A 22,178-nucleotide genomic window follows, 5' to 3' on the forward strand; every position below is an offset into this window, starting at 1 on the left:
ATTCAGAGTGGTACACAATTGAAAACGTATGAATTGTTTATTTATGAAATTTTCCATTTAACAAATATTTTTAGACTATTGGCAATAGCAGGTAACTGAAACCACAGAAAGCAAAACTGGATACGAGGGCTAGATACCACATCTATCCCTATCTAATCTAGTCAAAGAAACTAAATCAAGTGGAGGTGTTGCCTGACTGACTAATAGACTAGGCAAAATTTAACACAGGTGCTTAAGAAGCACCTCCAGGAAACTCTGTGGGGCGGTGAAGGACAGGGAAGCCTGGTGTCCTGCAGTCCACAGGGTCACAAAGAGTCGGACAATACTGAGTGGCTGAACAACTAGAACAACCTCCAGGTAAGCCCATTGATTGCCTACTAGGTGCCAGAAGCATGGATTTGCATATAATTGATGTAATTTTTTTTAATTGATGTAATTTTGCTTATGGAGTTCACAAATTCTTTTAGTTTAAAATATACATGTATATATAAAATTTTGTTATGTGTTTAACATCCTGGATTAAAGGCAACAAAACTTAGTAGAAGATCGATGTTCAGAATTTCTCATTTTTCATTCTGAGGAATGGTCTGGGTATTAAGAGTCCTATGCCCAGCAGGAACAGCAATTTACCTTGTTCTCATAACACAGTCATGCTAGATCAGAGAAAAGAAGGAGTAGGGAAATTATTTACTGCTCAAGTAGACATATGATGTTAAGTTGGTAACTTGAAAACACTATGCTGGACCTAATTTCCTCCAATTTTACTCTCACTACCCTTTTTTTTTTTTTTGTTCCTCCACAGGTCCCTGCAATTTATGGAGTGGATACAAGAATGCTGACTAAAATAATTCGAGATAAGGTATAATAATCATATTTAGCCAAATCTATGTTTATATATACGTATATATGTTTATGTATACGTACACACACATATATACATATACGTATGTATACATACATATATATATATACATATATATGTGTGTATGTATGTTTTTTCTCAGTGCCCAGGGAACCCATTGGTATGTAAAAGAACAAATCCAGCCCAAAAAGACCCTGTTTTACTTTTTCAGTTACTTGATGTGACTTTCAAGACTGAATACTTGACTGGGATGTTTGTTCATAAGTGGTTTTGAGATTAATTCCCTCAGCAGTAGCTAATTGAGTGCCCTCTCTATGTTCACTATCCCAAGTAAAGCCTTGGTGATTCAGCTCATGTGACAGGGCTAGTGAAACAAGTGGAGAAGCTAACTAGATGCATAAGAATTTTGCCTAAATTGAATACCTACCTGCTGAAAAATGCAAACCAGGAAGTGTACAGCACTAGGGCTGTTATTTATTCAGTCCTCTTGAAGGAGTTTGTGAAATTTGTGAGTATATTAAATGAGCCCTCTATGTGTTACCTCAAATAGTCTTTCTTAAAATTGTTCCAGTGACCAAGATGAAGGGAAGTTTGTCTATTGCTTTTCTATCTGCTTGCTGAAATCTTTGACCCTTCCTCTGAGAATGTCTCATCATCTTCTGCTTCCTTCTCCTTGTTATAAGAGGTGGACACTTTTTTTACATGAAACTTTCATATCCCAGACCAGAAAGAAACTTTTATCTTGTGAATGTTAACTAAATTTCCTAAACGCCATTAAAGATTTCTCGTTATATTCTATACATTTTCTTGAAAAAGAAAGAAAGGTACAATTTCAAAGTGAAAAAGGTTCTCCAAGAAAATCTGTTGAAATTCCTTATTAGAATACATATTGACTCAGATTCTCTGTAAACAGAAAGAAAGCTTTAAAAAGAAGAACATGGCCACATACTTATGACCAGAAGGAAGACAGAGGGAATGTTTGCAGTCCTTTTACTCTACCTCTGATTTCATTCCCTCCTCCATGATTTTCCTGAGAATAAATGTTCTAGGTTATATACGTAGATTATACATCCCAGGTAGACTTTTGCATTTTCTTAGTCCAGTGATGTTGTGGGAGCAGTAAAGAATGATGAGAGTGCCAGATGGGAGGGGAATAAAATTGGGAAATTCAGCTGTGGAATTGGCAGATTGGATACAATATAGACAGGTTTAGTAATTTGGGAAAATATAAGACCGTATTATGTTCTTCATGTGATATATTAGTTTAAGGTGAACCTTGCTTTTGTCAATGGTGTAGAAAATGGCAACTAACTCCAGTATTCTTTTATGGAAAAATTCCATGAACAGAGGACACTGGCAGACTGCAATACCTGGAGTTTCAAAAAGTCGGACACGACTGAGCACTGCTTTTATCAGAGGTAGCTAGGTTTTCAAAATCTGGCTGAATAGATTAGCAAGCAAAATAGTAGTATTGCCTATTATATTTGATCCAGTACTTTGGCCACCTCATGCGAAGAGTTGACTCATTGGAAAAGACCCTGATGCTGGGAGGGATTGGGGGCAGGAGGAGAAGGGGACGACAGAGGAGGAGATGGCTGGATGGCATCACTGACTCGATGGACGTGAGTCTGGGTGAACTCCAGGAGTTGGTGATGGACAGGGACGCCTGGTGTGCTGCGATTCATGGGGTTGCAAAGAGTCGGACACGACTGAGCGACTGAACTGAACTGAACTGAACTGATGAGTAATATGGGCTCGTATTAAAAATGTATGTTGTGGCTTTTAGTTCTGTGAGTCTGAGGTTGGAGAGCAAGGATGTTTTTCACTCAGCATGCTTAAAGTAAAAGGGAGTAAGAACTGAAAACCAAAGTTCAAAATTAGGGATCCATAAATATAGTCAAGGAATTCTGTGATTTGGACTATAAAAGTAAGTGGAGACCACCATGAAACTTAATAATCCAGTATGGAAGTGAAAGGTGGTTTTCACTGTCTTTCCCAGAGTTTGAGATAGTACTCTAGTTGTAATAATCACACTGAAATAACTGTCTGGATGATGTACTAGCATCAACTTACTCCCAAGTTACTTTTTCCCCTAAGAAATATGTTTCAGAGGGAAATAAAGACTTTCTTCTATTCCCTTCAATGCAACAATTTCCTTAGAGAAAAGCAAATCAGTAAATTATTTTGATCTCCTCCCCCTCTCAATAAAGTCATCACTATGAAACATAATATGCCATTTTTAAAAATCTTTTCCCCTCTCAATAAAGTCTTCATTATTAAACATAATATAACATTTTTCTAAATACATCAAACTAGATTTACTAATAAATAAGCTAATCTCAGGAAAGCAAAGAATAATTTGAAGACATTTGCCATGTTCTGGCTAGCATGGCTAATTTGTGAAAACTTTATAGAAGGTTAAGCCTTCTCTAAAGTTCAAGCCCTTATTGGCATATGTAAAAAAAATGAAACTTACATTGCCATTTCTCAAAGTTTGTGACTTATATAACATTTCACATTTTTTTTTGCATGTGAATTTTACTCTTTAAAGTATTTCCATTCTTTTTCAATTTTCAGCAAGTTTTAGATTTCCTTTTTTTTTTTTTCTCAATCTATTATCTTGCCACATCTCCAACGAAGTAGTTTTAGGTCATAAGTACACTAAATACTCTGATTTGCACTTCCTGACAACCCAAATTCTGTTATCCTTTGACTTCACTTACCCCAGGTGACTATCTCAGCCCTAAAAGAAGTAATTTTACTTCCGAGCATGTTTCCCAAAATGTACCGTACAAACTGCTTCATCTTTCTGAGTTGAGAAGATGAAGATCTGCTGATGGTTATGAGTAGTTATAAAGACATCTAAATATTGAAGTGGCTGTGTAAGTTCCTGTGAATTTATCCTGCCAGCACCTGCATCACTGCTCCCTATTAACTCTCTAATTTTTTAATTTGATAGGGTACCATGCTTGGTAAGATTGAATTTGAAGGTCAGTCTGTGGATTTTGTGGATCCAAATAAGCAGAATTTGATTGCTGAGATTTCAACCAAGGTGAGAGATTTTCCTTTATATTTTGTGGTTTTATTTTATTCCCTTCAGACCTTTCTATTTTGTAATACCAAAATCTACATTTAAGCAAAAATCATCTTCCATAAGCATCAGAATTGAAGGGAAAACAGTTATAAATTGATATATTGCAAAAGCAGTGCATTTAAAGTTAGCAACTTCTACTTATAGGGAACTTGCATGGCTTGATTTAGAGTCTGTTTACTATTATTTTAATTTTTCTTATTTCTTTTTGTGGTTCCCTCACTCAAGACTTTAAAATGTCAAATACAAGGGTCATTCAATTGCCAAAGATAGGTACAGTGACAATCAGCAGTCAGAGCTAATGGTCTGCCAGAGAGTTGAGAGCAGTTTATAGAATTCAGACTCAATATTATAATTCAGACCCAATATTATAATGAGAATCTGGGGTTATTTTGTGCAGGGAAAAGAATTCCTGTGCACACTGACATTTAGTGTATTATAGCTCACTTCAAAAATTAAGTGTTCTTCATGACGGCTATATCACTCCAAAGTGAGATATGTATATTGTATATTTACAAGAAGGCATACAATACATCTAAGTACTCTATAAAATCAATACATGTGTTGATCTTGATTAGAGTTGTGAGTCTCTTGAGCTATAGTTTCTGTTCTTGGGGACCATAGTGTTTGGTGGGGTACGCAAACAAGCAATCATCATGGAGCAAATACTATAATAAATGCTGTCCTTGGAGTGTGCACAAGACACCATAAGGTCATGTGTGGGAAAACATCCAATTAAAGAGGGTAGATTAGGGGAGGCCCCGCAGAGGATTCAGGCTTGTCCTGAGACATAAAGAGTAAGTCAGTAGATGGTGAACTAGGAGAGTTTTGTTTTAGGCAGAGGAAATGGCATGTGTTGAGAGGCACAGAGGTGTGAAACGATATGGTGTGTCTGAAAAGTTATGCTTAATTGGGTGTGTCTGACCAACGGGTTTACAAATACAGCTGTTCACATTTGGCTAAAGTTGAGTGGAGATGGACGGGGCTAGAGCTAGAGGGTTTAGTGTCATTAACTCAATGAATCAACTGAACTCCAAAATCAGCAACATTTTGGAGCAAAATAAACTGGATAAAAGAGCAGGTAACTAGAAAGTTATTGCAGTTAATTCGGACAAAAGTCATGAAAGCCCAGACTGACCAGCAATAGCAGGAAAAGAAACAGCAAGATGGTTTAGACAAATAGGAGAAAGAAGGTGGCTTAGACAAATAGAGGGCTTCCCAGGTGACGCTAGTGGTAAAGAGCCTGCTTGCCAATGCAGGAGATGTAAGAGATATGGGTTTGACCCCTAGGTCAGGAAGATCCCCTGGAGGAGAGCATGGTAACCCACTCCAGTATTCTTGCCTAGAGAATCCTGTGGACAGAGAAGCTTGGCAGGCTATAGTCCATAGGGTTGCACAGAGTTGGACACAACTGAAGAGACTTAGCAGCAGCAGCAAACAAATAGGAGACAGAGATTTCAACACAGTTTTCTATGAGGACTTCCCTGGGGGCTCAGACTGTAAAGCGTCTGCCTACAATGCTGGAAACCCGAGTTCAATCCCTCGGTTGGGAAGATCTCCTGGAGAAGGAAATGGCAACCCACTCCAGTATTCTTGCCTGGAAAATCCCATGGACAGAGGAGCCTACAGTTCATAGGGTTGCAAAGAGTCAGACATGACTGAACAACTTCACTTCACTTCACTTCTCTATGAAGAGTTGAGACACAGCGTGATAAAGGGCTATTTTTATAGAATTTTATTAGAGTTTAGAACTAACTTGGGGTAGCATTTCCTGAATGTGAGGAGCACTGGCCTGGAGAAAGTCACCTTAAAAAAATTCTATGGTCAAATAAGTTTGCAAAACACTGCAGAATGTATTTCTCTCTTGGAGAGTCCTAGCAAATTCATGTATTCCTGTTTCTATGAGGTCTTGCTTACTCTGTACAGAGGGTATATCGTGCATTTGTGAAGAGACCAGATTGCACATTTCATCTAAAACTTGTAAGAAACTTTGAAATCTTCCTAAATTCAGAGTGTGTTTGCTGACTCTTGAAGCTGGAACAAGCGAAGGCACCCAGCCCTCTAGGCTTTCTCTCTCTCTATTTCTATTATTTCTTCTTTTATGACTTTGGGGAACTGCTTCTTGGGTAAATGCCTGTGAAAATGGATCTGACTCCAAGCAGTGCTTAAAACGTACATAATGATTATGATATGCTCTGGGATCCTTTTATGAAGTCTGCCATTTAAATGCAAATGATTGCACAGTAACCTAAAGGGACCAGTGGTCTACACTAGCTTAGTGATTCCTCTGACTCAGACTGATTTTATCCATTAGCCCCACTTCCTAAGCCTCATGCACAATAGCTCTACCTCATCCAAACTTTATTGCAAGTTGAGGATCAAGAGGTGTTTAAAGCATGATGTATCTATTATTACATCTGTTTAGTGCTGAATCAGGCAATAATACTTGGAAATTCCATTGCTACTGGTTGTTAATGAGGCAAAACATGGGAAAAAATGTTTGTTAATTATGGAAGCAACCAATTTCTTAGGGATAATTGTTAGTACTGTAATCAACATTTTATACCAAACAGCAAAATACTTTGTTTTCATGAACAAGATAGAATTTGTGGGATTTGCTATGTCTTTCTTACAAACTGATTGTTAATGGCCAACCACTCCCTAGTAGTTAGCTAGCAATCTGCTACCAAGTGCAGAGCATCCTGAGATGTGTTTATGATATTGGTGTGTTGCTTATAGCTGGACATTCCCTCTGACTCTGGTTTTTAAAATGGCAGGATGTCAAGGTGTATGGCAAAGGAAATCCCATGAAAGTGGTAGCTGTAGACTGTGGGATAAAAAACAGTGTAATCCGCTTATTAGTAAAGGTAAGTAATTTGTTCCATCTCAAGGATGGGGGTTTGTAATACTGATCACTAGTATTAATCTGATTTTCTGTTTCAGAGAAAGCTTGTATACTTTCTCAGAATGTTAGAAGATATATTCTCGCTGCCTTTGGTCCATGAAATAATACATTTATCCCTGTTAAAATTAGAGATGTAGATTGCTATTAAAACCCAAAAATGTTCAAAGACTACAATACACAGAAGAAAATGATGACTGTTCTTTTCACTTACTGATTGACATTCTGAGACATGGTACAAGCGCTGATTAATTTTATTAACAAAAATGTGCATGGACTCATAAACAGTAGATGCTGTAGATGGCTTAGCCATGTGGCCCTCTTATTTTATCATTTTAAGCCATTTAGTCCATCTTCCAATTGCAAGTGTCTGCATCTCATTGCCTGAGGGCTCTCTTTGGTTGGTTGGAGGCTGCTGGCAGGCAGGAAATGATATAGAATTAATGATCCCTGGAGCAGCCCCAATCAATGACAGTGTCAATTCCCCAGCTCCTTTGCCACATGGGTAGGCTGTTTTTAGGTGAATATTCTATACTGGTTATCAGAGTTCCCCAGTGATCCAAAGCTCTATTTGTGTGTTGTGGTATCTGATTGATAATGTATACTTTATTAGGGTCTTTCACCATGTTGCTTTGCTATTAGTATTTCTTGGAAACTTTTCCAAAGAAACTTCTTTCTCTCAAATTCTTGACTTGCTAAATGCTTCTAGCAAAACAATCAAAGCCATCTTCCATCCACTTTTGTATAGAAACGTTCTAATTTTTCTATTAGAATATAAATATGAAAAAAACGAGGAAAGAAGGCTGATTAAAATTTGGTAAGATTAAAAAAATGAGGAATTGAAAAAGGTGAGAGGTGGACCAAAATAAATACTGGAGGAAATGGGTTTATCTTCTGTTTTGCCACTCCCTTTCCTGGAGTAAGTGAAGATCACCTGTGTTCTTGCGTGCCTAGTCATGAAGCCTTTAGGTTTGCAACCTCCTGAAGTGAGAGGAAGTATGGGAAAGTGCATTATCTATTTTTTTAGAATCAAAACTTAAATGCTATTTTTTCCGCATTTTATTATAGAGTCCCTTTACACCATACAAAATATGTCACCTAAAGAATTTTTGCTCAGCATTATTTATTTGAGTCATGTACTCTGTTTCCCTTCCCTTTCGGGAATAATTAGCCAAGAGAAGGTTAAGCACTTTGGCAAATAAAAATATTATTAAATTGAATTATTAAATATTATTAAATTCTTTTATAAAAAAGTTTTTTTTTTTTGATGTGGGCCATTTCAAGTCTTTATTGAATTTGTTACAAAACTGCTTCTGTTGCTTATGTTTTGTTTTTTTGGCCATGAGAATCTTAGCTCCCCAACAAAGGATCGAGCCCATACTCCCTGTGGAGCACCAGGGAAGTCCCCAGTTGACCATCTCGTGTTTCTTTTCCAGCGAGGGGCAGAAGTGCATGTAGTGCCTTGGAATCATGATTTCACCAAGATGGAGTATGATGGGCTTTTAATTGCTGGAGGACCTGGTAACCCAGCTCTTGCACAACCACTAATTCAGAATGTAAAAAAGGTATGGTGAACCTGGAGAGTGTGTGTCTGTGTGTGAACTGGAGGGAGTCTGTTCTGTAATATACTTTATTTATACAAAAATATTTTTAGTACTTCTGTTTGTGACTTTCGAGGTAATGTCAGCACAGCCAGGACAGAGTTCTACAGGAGAAAGAGCAAAGACCTTCAGGCAGAGTAACTGAGATTGTGTCCTTGAGTGTTAATAGCTGGAGTCTGATTTCCAAATGTGTTGTCTGAACAATTGTAAGATGATAACTTGTGTTACTCACCATGACCTTGGGACCTATAAGACTTTCAAATTTCTAGAGAAATATTAAACTAGATTTAACTTAGTCTGGATGTTAAGTACATTCTATTGAATTTTAATGCTTGCAAATTGTCAATCCTGTCCTTAGTCATAATCTAACTTTTTATTCAATTACTATTTTCTTTACCTTGTAAATTAAGGGGCAAAAATGCTTCATTTTACTTCTTCAGAGGTTGTATATATTTTTATATTTTGGACCTGATCTTTTGGATTAATAAAGTTTTTTTCCTAATTTAGATCTTGGAGAGTGATCGCAAGGAACCATTGTTTGGAATCAGTACAGGAAATTTAATAACAGGATTGGCTGCTGGTGCCCAAGTCTACAAGATGTCCATGGCCAACAGGTAAGGCAGTTATGCTTCTGTTTACATGTCAGACTGGCTCTGAAATACTGTTAGTAACTAACCCAAAAAGGCTTAGAGAACTTACATGGCGTTTTCTTCAGAATAAATAGATAGCCACACTATTACATGGTTCACAGTTGTCTGACTACCTGCTACAATTTTTATCACATATTGGAAAGGCAGCCTTCTCTAACAATAACTCTGTCAAAATTTAAAGTTATTTTCCTTTCTTTGACTTAAATTGAAGTTACAATACTCAAATGATATTCTAAGGGAAAATGTTCGGATTTTAAGCTTGATTTCAGAGCACTGCTGCTGCTGACAATTTTATAAAACTAGTGTAACTCAAGAACCCAGCAACCTTCAGATCCTATTGGTTTTACTTCCTTACCCTAAATGATGTTAATTTATTCAACATGGAATGTTCCCTCCCAGTCCACCCTCCACATGAAGTATGATTCAAAATGATTCAGGACTGAGGAGTAACCTCTTTATTATCCCCTAAGTACTCTCTTTTGGCTTTAAAATTACTGCAGCAGCATTAAAAGAAATTGCTTATATTTGTCTGTCTCTAAGCTAGTAAGCATCGGAGAAGGCAATGGCACCCCACTCCAGTACTCTTGCCTGGAAAATCCCATGGATGGAAGAGCCTGGTAGGCTGCAGTCCATGGGGTCGCTAAGAGTTGGACACGACTGAGCGACTTCACTTTCACTTCTCACTTTCATGCATTGGAGAAGGAAATGGCAACCCACTCCAGTCTTCTTGCCTGGAGAATCCCAGGGACGGGGGAGCCTGTTGGGCTGCCGTCTATGGGGTCGCACAGAGTCGGGCATGACTGAAGCGACTTAGCAGCAGTAGCAGCAGCAAGCTAGTAAGCATCTCTTAACTTTTTTGTTATGAGTGCAATTCCCCTTTTTTAAAACCGATCATATAAGTTTAATAGACCTGATATTTAGCACACAACAAAGCTTCCTGAATTGACTTTTTTTTTTGCTAAAATTATGGGATTAACAATCTGTGATTTTTCTCATGGAGTAATTTTTCACTAAGCAATTGAAACTTTTGAATTTTAATAGGCTTTTCTTACTCTCTATTTTACGTCTAATGCATTTATATTATTTTCTTTGCCTTTCCTTTTCTATATTATTTTTCACCTTTTCTATCCAGAGGGCAGAATCAACCTGTTTTGAATATCACAAATAGACAGGCTTTCATTACTGCTCAGAATCATGGCTATGCCCTGGACAGCACCCTTCCTGCTGGCTGGAAACCACTTTTTGTGAATGTTAATGATCAAACAAACGAGGTAAGTGAGTGAAGAGAAATTCAGGAGTTTTAATACTCTGTTTCGCAAATACCTTTCCCTTATTTATGTGGGCTTTTCGAGGGTATGTATGTGGAATAATGCTTGTTATAGATTATTTTCCATAGCCCTCTACTTTTTAAAAAAGTAATTTCTTTCTGTCTTATTCCCTTATCAGTTGACTCATTAAAGACCCACAATTTGAGTGGTTAATCAATGACTGTTTTACACATTCATTGCTAACGGGTGATTGGTAGAAGAAGATCTGTTTGGGACCAGTCTATGCAGGTCTCTGCAACTCAACACTGAAGTAGCCTTTGAGAAACCCTTGGAGAAGTAATTTAGGAGCTGGAAAAAAGAAGAGGATTTGAGTTGGTTCTGATCAGAGCCTAGAAGGGCCTGAAATGTTATAGAACAGGCTAGTGTTTTTGTTTTTTTTTTAAATAGGGGAATTGGCCTATTTTTATTAGTACTGTTTATTTTTAGAACGTTCTTAAACTTTTAACTTAGTTTTGAAAATTTGAACTTCATTGTCCACTGATTCATACCTATTCCTGGTTGACACTCATTGTTACTGAATGAATTTCTTCCAATTTCTTATTCCTTTAGGGGATTATGCATGAGAGCAAACCCTTCTTTGGTGTGCAGTTCCACCCAGAAGTTGGCCCAGGGCCAACAGACACTGAGGTATGTCAGAAAGATGAGGTCTATTACATATTAAAATTTTTTAAAATCAGAAATATACTTATGTGAAAAATTGAGAAAACAAAATAAATACCTGGGTGATGTTGGTACAAATCATTCTTCAGAAGAGTGCTTTGATAATGCCTGTGTTGTTTGAAAAATTTCCCCATGAATATCATGGAGGAAACTTCAATCTTTTTAAAAATTTGAAGTCCGAAAGCCCTTAAGAAACTGCGATTTTTATTTAAATGATTATCATTTTAATATATTTAATTCTGAAATTTACAATTGTTGCACTATGCAAATGAATTCCCTCTTGCTCTCTGGTTCTCATAACTGAAATGAAATTTTAATCCCCCATCTGTAACTTCACGAAAATCCCTATGGCAACTGGTTGTGTAGCCATAAAGGGAAAATAAACAGCAGCAGGAGCAAGAAGAGCAGGGTTGTGGGGAGTGGGGAAGGTATGCTTGCACACACATATGAGTCAGATGGCTTAAGCAAAGAACCATAAGGAATGCCTAGAGGAGTTTTGTTTTAAATTTAATATTTGTACATATTTGTGTGAGTTTTTGGTTCAGTGTTCAAGAACATCTTTCCAAAAAGGGCTTGTGGAGATATTCAGAAAAGTCTGGGAAGTCTGAAGTGACTCTTCCTGTTGTACATGCTAGGGCCTGCAGTAGTGGTACTGACAATTCTTCCTTGTCAGCAGATGCTCTCAGAAAAGACAGCTAGGCAAAATGAAGAGGAGAAGAGGAATTTTCCCTCTGTAGACTCTACTTCCTCATCCCTGAATTGCCGTTTTCAGATATTTGTATTTTTTTCTTGTTTCAGTATTATTAGGAAAGAATGGTTCTTAATAGCCAAAGTCAGTACAACATTATCTACACTCAAAAATAACATTAATTGCATACATATACATCTATTGCCTAATGCGTGCTAAATACTTAACTTAAAATTTAGATTATTTGCCTATTATTTGTCTACTTCAGATTAGGAACACTGAAATTAAAATATGTGATATCTGGTCTCACTTAGTTCTTTTTTTCTGCCAAATAGTTGCAAAATGAATATATTTGTTGAAATTTGTCATGTCTAGTGCAACAGTGGAAATAAATTCATTGTAAAGCTTATGAATCTTAGAAATATTTGTATATGTAACACAATCTTTAGAGATATTTTTAGACCTGATAGATAATTTAAAAATCCAGTTATTTCTCACAGTAGGGTGCATAAGTAGTATAGCTTTTCTTTTTTTCTTTTTTTTTTGCACAGCTAGAGTTTTATTTAGAAGAAGAAAATGCTTCATAATTAAGGGGCTGAAAATGACATTCTCAGAAGGCATTATCTGAAATGTTCATTGTCTGCTGAAAATGTTCTTTTAATAGAATTTGACATGAGCAGTTAGAAGTGTTTATTTGATCTAATTCTTATAGTAATAAATATTTAGTTTTGCTAGCTTTGGCAACCCCCACCCCCAAACAAATATTGATAGGAATACTTATCCTAAAAAGTTATTTGTTGCTTATCTAAAGTTCAAGTTGAACTGGACATACTGTATTTTAAGTGACAATTTTGTGAGTTTTGCAACTTCTAACTAGTTGGCTCTATTTTTTCTAGTATCTGTTTGATTCCTTTGTCTCACTGATAAAGAAGGAGAAAGGAACCACCATTACATCGGTACTACCAAAGCCAGGCCTAGTAGCATCTCGAGTTGAGGTCAGTATACGTGGGCTTCTTTTTGGTGTATGTATTTTGGATTTTCTCTATTGTGTGATGCCTTTATTAAGTGAATGAAGTAAACTGTTTTGATGTCTATGAAAGATGATTGGTGATATTGCAATCATCCGTCATTTTAACAGCTAACTATTTGGTCTATTCTACATGAGTCATTGGATGTTCACTGGAACCTTCATGTTGTGATTTAAAAATCATGTCTTTTAAAGTTCACCTCTTCTAGAACATTTTTAATAAAAATAATTTAATAAGGAGTAAGACTTAATTTAATTTCAAATTTGATGAATTGTCCATTACTCGATAAACCAGAGCCCGATGCGTGCTTGAGATACAGTTCAGACTACAGTCGTTATAATGATCACATTTTTTTAACTAGAAGATCTATTATTTAACAACATGTATGGAATAATATTATTTTACCTCCAAAGAGCAGATAGATAAGGATTAATATAGTTATATATATATATTATATTATATATATAATATAATATATATTAATATAATCTTAATAATATAATTAAGATTATAATTAATATAATCCTTATTTGTTTGAATATGTATGTTAATATGAAAAGGTTTCACTCATTTCTTTCAAAGTTAAGGCACACTCACATCATTATTACATAAAATGTAGAAGGCTATAGATGTATTTTTAAGTATATACATATATATGTATATATGTGTATTGTATATATACACACATATATATGTATATATAGGTACATACACATGTACATATATGTATATTTATTATATATGTGTGTATATACACACATATATGTAAAATCCTCTTATCATGAACAAAAATAATTGATTTATATGCTTACATAAAATGATAAGTTGAATTAGATAGTTTGTTTTAAAGATTTCTATGACAGCCTCTTTTACTGAGATGGAGAGATTGGAGGTAATCCAGCCACTCAGTGTGGAATCAAACTGTGGGTTCTCCATAGCTAACGAAGCCATCCACCATATAGTGTTTTTCTCATAATATCAGCTCATATTTTTCAGATGCTTTCCTTTTTTTAAATGGTGAGGTAAAGGGGAACTTGGAATTCTACATTGCATTACACGCAGTAGGCACTCCATTAATACAAACTGTTTCCTAAGTCCTTGTTTCTTGCAGTGACCTAGAACATCTTCTATCCTCTGAATGGCTTGGCAGTTGTGGTTAAAAATAAGCAGTATTATTACTTGCTTGAAGTCATATGTATAACTTGTATGAATTTCAGTATTGTAGCTAAAACATGATCTTTTTATTATTGTTTTTTCTGTAAATATTTCTGGATTGAACCACAAAGTAAAGGCAAAATGTAAATATAAAGGTGTTCCTGTTTCCCCTTGTCTTCTGTGTTTTCGTTTGTTAGGAAAGGCTCACAGGCTTGTTTCCATTTATGCCCATTATTTGTCCAGCAGAAACCCACGGAATAATAATACATTTAGCCAAATAAATTTTAAGGAGATTATCTAAAAATTATATATATTATATTTATTATAAACACATATAGATATACATTTCCATATATATGTAGTTATTTTTAGATGTTTATATATGTTTAAATAAGATGTAGACCTCTTCCAAAAATTTTTTGCTTAGGTGAAAGAAGCTTCATGATCTTTGGAAATTGCTTTTTGAGATGTTTAAATTATTGATCTTTTTACTCATGTATATTTCAAAACATTGTACTTTAAATCCCCACATAAAGCCAGACAATATAGGTTATTTACCATACTTAAAAATGACTTATTTTCCCATATTAGTAATAAAAGTGATGTCATTTTTTTATTGCTTACAGGTTTCCAAAGTCCTTATCCTAGGATCAGGAGGTCTGTCCATTGGTCAGGCAGGTGAATTTGATTACTCGGGATCGCAAGCTGTAAAAGCCATGAAGGTGAGAGACCATGATCTTTCCTGGAATTAATATACTCCCTTTAATGAGTCTAATTAGTATTTTATAATTTAGATTTATGACACTATCTCTTTTCAAAGTCACTATAATTAATTTCCTTCACTATTCCTTACACATCTTATATAAAAGGAAGTTTGATCACAGACAAGAGTTTTAACTTTCTCAACTGGGCACACCTGCAAATTAAGAAGATTGGATTAATCTCCAAAATTATCTAAGATATCCCTATTTAAACTAAAAACATATAAGTCTACACTATAGATAGTACTTGTTAAGGCAGTGAGCTTTTAAAGCATATTTGTCTTTTGTGTGAAAGAGAATTTGGACATACCTGGTGCTGTAAAGTACTTTGAATGTTCTAAGGGATACTTCAGGCTTCTCTTTGGTTGAAATGGGGAAGATCCAACCAGAGGAGTAAAGGCAACAATGACTTTTGTCCAATCTTTAGAAGTTATTGTGGGCCACCTAATTTCGCTATCTGTAACTTGGACTGGATGACCTACCAGGATAGTATAACTGGATTTTCGAGTGGAATAGAGGGTTTAATAACTAAGTTGCTAAGAATATCCTCCCTGTTTCCTCAGTCTCTGGAAATCTTCCCCATCTTTATCATAGTAAAATAAACCTGTAGAAAACTCACTGTACATGTATGCTATTTCTGTTGAAAAACTAACTTGGCTTCTCTTTGGTGTCCTTATTTCCAGAATAGTCCACATTTTAGTGTTAATCAGGCCATCCAAAGGCAATGTGTGCTCTCTGTGACCTTGCCACAGGTTTTGTGGTGTCAAGACACTCTCACAAAGAGACCTGGCTAGGAAAGAGCTACATAGGGAAGGCAGCAAGAGGCCAACCAATATGAAAGATGGCCAAATTTTTCCTTTTTCTCTTTATTTTATTCAGTATTCTATATACAGAGATTTTTCTCCTGACAGATGTCTGTTGAAAATAGACACAGCCCCCTGCCCCAATTACTTTACCCTTCTTTCCATTTGTTTTTATTTTTAATATTCTTCTCCATACACCCATGTGTGTTCACCCACATGCACACAGGCTTTTTTGTACATTTTCTTTTTTTTTAAAACATGATTAAACAGGTTTCTTTCTTTCTTTCTTTTTTTTATTTTTAAACTTTACAATATTGTATTGGTTTTGCCAAATATCGAAATGAATCCGCCACAGGTATACATGTGTTCCCCATCCTGAACCCTCTTCCCTCCTCCCTCCCCATACTATCCCTCTGGGTCGTCCCAGTGCACCAGCCCCAAGCATCCAGTATCGTGCATCGAACCTGGACTGGCGACTCGTTTCATATATGATATTATAGGCATTTCAATGCCATTCTCCCAAATCATCCCACCCTCTCCCTCTCCCACAGAGTCCAAAAGACTGTTCTATACATCAGTGTCTCTTTCAAAGTGTGCTTTATTTCACAGTTCAGTTCAGTTGCTCAGTCGTGTCCCACTCTTTGCGACCTCAAGGACTGCAGCATGCCAGGCTTCCCTGTCCTTCACTATCTTCCAGAGTTTGCTCAAATCCATGTCCATTGAGTTGGTAATGCTATCCAACCATCTCATCCTCTATTTCACTGTATTGAGGTTAAACTTATCTTTCAATAGATAATTAGTGGGTGTCCAATGGTTAAGATTGGTTAGAACACAATTTAAATGTGTTCAGAGTTTAGAACACATTAAACTAGCCTGCAATTTCTTTATCCTATTTGGTAGTTTTATTATGAACTAATATTTTCATAAGTTGTATTAGTATTTTTTATATGCATTACATCCAAAAGGTGAAGTTATACATTTTAGATGAAGAATAAGAATTATTAGATATAGTACTGTAATTAATTAAGAGGTTAATAGAGATGAATTTATGAACTAAATATTTAAAAACTTAGATTATGCATATATTATAGCTGGAAATATATTAGAAAAATGATGTAACATTTATTAAAATGGTTTGAAATTATTTCTAAGTTTTAAAATGAATAGAAACTCATTACATGTGTTTATGGGAACTTTTCCTATGTAATTTGATTTATAAAAATAGTTATATTCATTGTATAGCACATTCAAGAAAATACTTAACAAATACACTTTTATGTTGTTACTTTTCTAGAGCAGTGAGACCTTCTATAACTTCTGTTAATGATGTGTTCTTCATTTGGACTCAATTATTTAAATTCTAACTTATATTTTAAATGCATCTGCTTATCTATATGTATCCAGTCAATATTTTGTTAATAATACTCTTTTTAAAAAACAATTCCTTACATTCTTAGAGAGGAAAGGACATAGGACTTGAATCCTAGGACTTGGATTACAGTCCTAATTTTGTTCTTTATCACCTATGTGATCTTTGGCAAGTCACTTAATCTTGTTGAATCTCAATTTCTTCATCTGTAAGGTGAAAATTTCTTTCACAGTTTTGCTATAAAAATCATGTAAATCAAGTAAAAAGAACATCACAAGTTTTAAGGCACTATTTGAATTTAAGGTAGCATGAAATATATCTCATTTTTCATCCAGACCCTCCCCCTAAGGATATGTAGGGCTTTCAAGGATGATTTCTATACTTTCATTTGAATATTTTGTTGACTTTTTAGAAGAGTTCAAAATTGACATGTTGATGGGTAAAAAAAAAGAACCATCTGGCCATATTTCATAATAATTATTTTACTAACTGTCACCCTTATCCTGGTTTAAAAGTTATTATCCTTAGTACCCTACATGAAGAATTATTTTAGGGGTCTCTCCAGATGTCAGGAATGAGATAGGGCTATGAATATCTTCACACACACATATACACACAAATTTTTATTTTTTCTTTTTTTTGCCATATGGTCATTTTCTTTTTATATTATATGTATAAACAGTTGTATAACGCTCTTTGTTAAAACACTACAGCAGGCATGAAAATCTAAGGAAAATGGAAACCAGCAGAAGGCTCTCAGTGCTTCCAGCTAGATGGGAATACATTATCTTGCATTTAAAGCACATGCTCAATGTTATTTTTCAAGACACGTTAGAAAAGGAAGCAGTTTTGATGTTGTCTTTTTTTCCATTTTATATTTTACTCATTCAGAAAAATTCAGAATATTTTATTCTTTTAGGGTCAATTGAGCTGTAAAGTTGCATAGTATTTGCGGACCTCTGGTCAAATTCTGTAGAAAACATCTCCAGCTTTGCTTGATACAGGTAGTGACAAGGAATTTAGAATGATTGTCATGAAGTAGCAGTTCTTTTTGGATAGTTTTATTTTCAAGAAATTTTCTTTCTTCCTCTCACCAAATGTTTGTCATCTTTTAACTTCCATTCACAATGGTCCTGTTACTGATCTCTGCAGCCCATGGAATAACCTAAAATTTTGTTACCCAATAATACTCTTCATTTGAATTATGACTATTCTCTTTAGATCACGTGTTAAGATTCTAGATCCTTTTGTTTCTTTCAGGAAGAAAATGTCAAAACTGTCCTGATGAACCCAAATATTGCATCGGTGCAAACCAATGAAGTGGGCTTAAAGCAAGCAGATACTGTCTACTTTCTTCCCATCACCCCTCAGTTTGTCACAGAGGTCATCAAAGCGGAACGGCCAGATGGGTTAATTCTAGGCATGGGTGGCCAGACAGCTCTGAATTGTGGTGAGTTCTTTTATTTGCAGAGTTTTGCTTTATGTACCTATATATAACAATTTATTTTAATTTATTTAACATTTGTGCTCTGTGTGTCCATAAAAGCTTTCCTCCGTGTGAGGAAGCTTAGCAAACAGCCACCTGATAATGTCACATGATGATAATTACCAGTTTATTCCCCAGAACAGCTGGGGCACAAAAGGGAAACCTTTTGCTTTAATGCTTTGCGGTGGTTAAGTAGGTTTTTTTGAGTCCCCTCCTCTGTCCCATGATACTGCTTTTCTCTGCTTCCAGTGAAACTCTGAGAACTATTATGAATGAAAAATGAAAATTAACATTGATTAAGTGCTCTGTGCTCTTATGTGTTACATATATTTTCATGGTCACATAGATGAGTCTCTCTATCATCCCTTCACACAACTGCTGAGTCCAAGCTCTGTCCTATTTAAAATGTTTTAAACCTTTAGAAATAGATCATTATTGAGAATCCCATGGCTAGTTCCAGGAAGCAATTGGTGATGTAATGTGTATATCAACTGTAAAAAGCAGCCAAAACTAGACGTCAAGTTAGTGGGAACACAAACAATTTTGATACTTTTTAGCCCAGATAGATACCTACATCAGTGGGATTATTTAAATAAGAGAAGTTCATTATAGAAATAGACTTTCCTTAGAAGGAAAGGAAATATACTAAAATCTTAAGCCTTACAGTAATCCTATGATTTTTATTAATTAGAATAATAATTTTTATTCTGAGAATAAAAGTGAACATACATGTAATAGTAACACCAACAAAGTGCGTGTGTGTGCTAAGTAGCTTCAGTCATGTCCGACTCTTTGCGACCCTATAGACTGTAGCCCTCCAGGCTCCTCTGTCCATGGGATTCTGCGGGCAAGAATACTGGGGTGGGTTGCCAAACCCTCCTCAAAAGGATCTTCCTAATCCAGGGATCGAACCCACATGTCTTAAACCTCCTGCATTGGCAGGTAGGCCCTTTACCACTAGTGCCACCTGAAAAGCCCAGTACCAACAAAAACTTTTTGGAAAAAAAAATTCTGAAGATATTTTAGCATCAACAAAATATGTTGCTAAAATGTCTTCAGAATTTTTCTTTCAAAACTTTTCTTTACCCTAAGTATAATTCTTTTGTGGCCAATGGGGGCTTTTTGTAGTTAAGATTTTTTTTTAAAAAGTTGCGTTCAGATATCTGTTATAGAGAACATAAGATATTTTAAAAACAGATTTATTTTGCTTATTTATTATTGTTATGTATTGATTTATTTATTTTGTTGTTCTGTAGGAGTGGAATTATTCAGGAGAGGTGTGCTCAAGGAATATGGTGTGAAAGTCCTGGGAACTTCAGTTGAATCTATTATGGCCACAGAAGATAGACAGCTGTTCTCAGACAAACTAAATGAAATTAATGAAAAGATTGCTCCAAGCTTTGCAGTGGAATCGGTAAGAAATCTTTGTTCTAGAGAAGCAGGGCCATTATGTGTCTTGCATTTAGAGAGAATGATTTGTCATGCTGAAAAATAATAAAGTGTTTTATTTGCATATATTTTCTTCCAGAAATGTGTTAGTACTTCAAGGACACTGTGTATTAATTGCAACATTCAATACTGAAACATTAGGGATGCATATTAATATTTTATTTTATGAAAAGGGAAGCATAAACCCACAGGTGATGTGGTTTATCAATGGCTGAAGTGCCCTGAGTATCAGATCTCCTGAATCAAAACAAAGAAGCATATCAACTTGCAATGCCAAAGTAATTTTTACCTTCTTCCTGGGATTAGTCACACATTTTGTGAGAATGTCCTACAAATGGGAAATGATTGATTTTAAAGTTTTTGTTAGAATATAATAAACATTTTACAATAAAATCATCTTACAAAAAAGGCCATTGGATCTAATCAGTAATATTTATAATTGAGAAACCTGTGACTTAGTTGTTTAAAGAGGAAAGTTTGTTCTGCATTTCTCTTAATCACGTTCTATAGTGTCCTGTACCTCTTGATAGGCTTTTACCGGATACCAGGAAAAAGTCAGACTTTCTGTGTATCTGTTTTTGTCTGTGACTTTATTCCTGATTTCAGGCATACAGTCAGTGAAATGGGGGTAGTGGAAGCAGTTTCTGATGCAACTTCCCCATTGTAGAAACAGGCAAATCTTCTGGGATAAGGCAGATACTGCTGGGACAACTAAAAATGGGCTATGTGTGTTTTCAGAAAAGAGCATTATCAAGTACATAGCATGTTGCAAAGCTGTCAATCAGGAGTAGTCCCAGGATAGCTCTGCTGAACATTTGGAAAGCTCTTGCTATACATTTATTCTTTCATTGCCCGATTTAATTATGTCCTTGCTTCCTTAGGATGAGAAACAGGCATATGGGAAAGGTGTAATTACACTCCCATTGGTAGTGTAATAATATTCCATGACAGAAAAATATAGCCACCATATGTTGTATTCTGTAAGTTAAAAAAAAAAAAAATTCCAAGCTTCTGGGACCACTCTCTGACTGAACTTGGAATATGAAAACTCTCATTCTAGATAGCATTCCAGTTAGATTCTGTAGTAGAAAACCTTGTTTTGTTACGAGAGGAAGACTTTTACACTGAATGTAAAATTTCAATATGGCCCTCATTCTCAAATGAATGACAATTATTTTGCCTTTGGTCATTATTTCTATTTTTTAACAATTTATCATTAATATTTTTATTAAATTTTAATAAAATTTACCCCAAAGGGATTAGAAAAGAGCCTTCACTGTACATTAAAAAATCCTAAAATTTAACTTAAAATCCTTAAAATAATACTTTTTTCTCAGAAGGCAATGAGGGAATAATTGAACATAGTCTTTTCCCCCAAATAAACTGTCACACTTGAATCACCAGACTCTCTTGGTTGGTATTCTCTGCTAGTGTGGTCAGCATTTACAGCTTTGAGTCCATGTTCTTGTTGACAGATTGAGGATGCACTGAAGGCAGCAGACAACATTGGCTACCCGGTGATGATCCGTTCTGCTTACGCCCTGGGAGGGTTAGGCTCAGGCCTCTGTCCTAATAGGGAGACTTTAATGGACCTCAGCACAAAGGTATGTGTTTTTGCAGACCAAATTCTTAATAAGAAAACTCCCTGATGTACTCTTTCAATTAAAGAAAGTTACACAGATTAAAAAAAAAAATGACCTTTTCTCTGTTTATAAATCACTGCCACATCTCTAAATTGTTGTCCAAGATATGACACTTTTGAAATGGAAGTGCAGTGCAGCTATCTTCACTGTACTGTCTACTGATTTCATTGTTGGGCAGCCAATCCAATTCTATCTCCCTCTGCTTCAAAATCTGCTCCAAAACACATATGATGTTAAACTTATTTTAGTGGCTTAAAAAAAACCACCCAGAATATAATATTCCATTTTGCTGTTATGTTTTGAAACAATATGACATGGATGGTGTCCAGTAAGGAAAATATAACATATTGAGCAGCTTAGCTTTACCTCAAATTTAGGTGTCTAAAATAAATACAGTATAAACCTCATAGTATCATGAATGAGTGGTTTCTCTTGCCAACTGCCACACACACATATAAGCAAAAGTGAGATTTGAGTGCTTACAATTTACTTTTCAGCAAAATCACTCTAATGGATTTCTGAATACTTCTTTTCTTAAGTATTAAAGGGAAAATCTTGAGAAAATTCAGATATGCTCCAAAAAATAGATATTAACACAGAAACCATGCTCCATGAGAGCAGTGACTTTTGTTCACATTTAATGGATGTGTTTGTGCCCAAGAGGCTCATATAACTTTCCATGGGGCAGTTATGGATACAAAG

At 35.5% G+C, this 22,178-nt stretch overlaps 1 protein-coding gene across 1 annotated transcript in view; it reads left to right on the plus strand.

Moving 5' to 3' along the window:
* Positions 1-22,178, plus strand: part of CPS1 (carbamoyl-phosphate synthase 1, mitochondrial) — a 142,920-nt gene that overhangs the window by 32,990 nt on the left and 87,752 nt on the right. Inside the window, exons 5-16 of the mRNA XM_010861118.1 lie at positions 803-859; positions 3,822-3,914; positions 6,731-6,820; positions 8,292-8,420; positions 8,964-9,070; positions 10,239-10,377; positions 10,984-11,061; positions 12,679-12,777; positions 14,592-14,687; positions 18,159-18,348; positions 19,641-19,798; positions 21,309-21,437. Coding sequence (XP_010859420.1) covers positions 803-859; positions 3,822-3,914; positions 6,731-6,820; positions 8,292-8,420; positions 8,964-9,070; positions 10,239-10,377; positions 10,984-11,061; positions 12,679-12,777; positions 14,592-14,687; positions 18,159-18,348; positions 19,641-19,798; positions 21,309-21,437 — 1,365 coding nt within the window. The remainder of the gene's footprint in view (positions 1-802; positions 860-3,821; positions 3,915-6,730; positions 6,821-8,291; positions 8,421-8,963; positions 9,071-10,238; positions 10,378-10,983; positions 11,062-12,678; positions 12,778-14,591; positions 14,688-18,158; positions 18,349-19,640; positions 19,799-21,308; positions 21,438-22,178) is intronic.

This window comes from Bison bison, unplaced genomic scaffold, assembly GCF_000754665.1.
Source record: "Bison bison bison isolate TAMUID 2011002044 unplaced genomic scaffold, Bison_UMD1.0 scf7180017864471, whole genome shotgun sequence".
Lineage (NCBI taxonomy): Eukaryota > Metazoa > Chordata > Mammalia > Artiodactyla > Bovidae > Bison > Bison bison.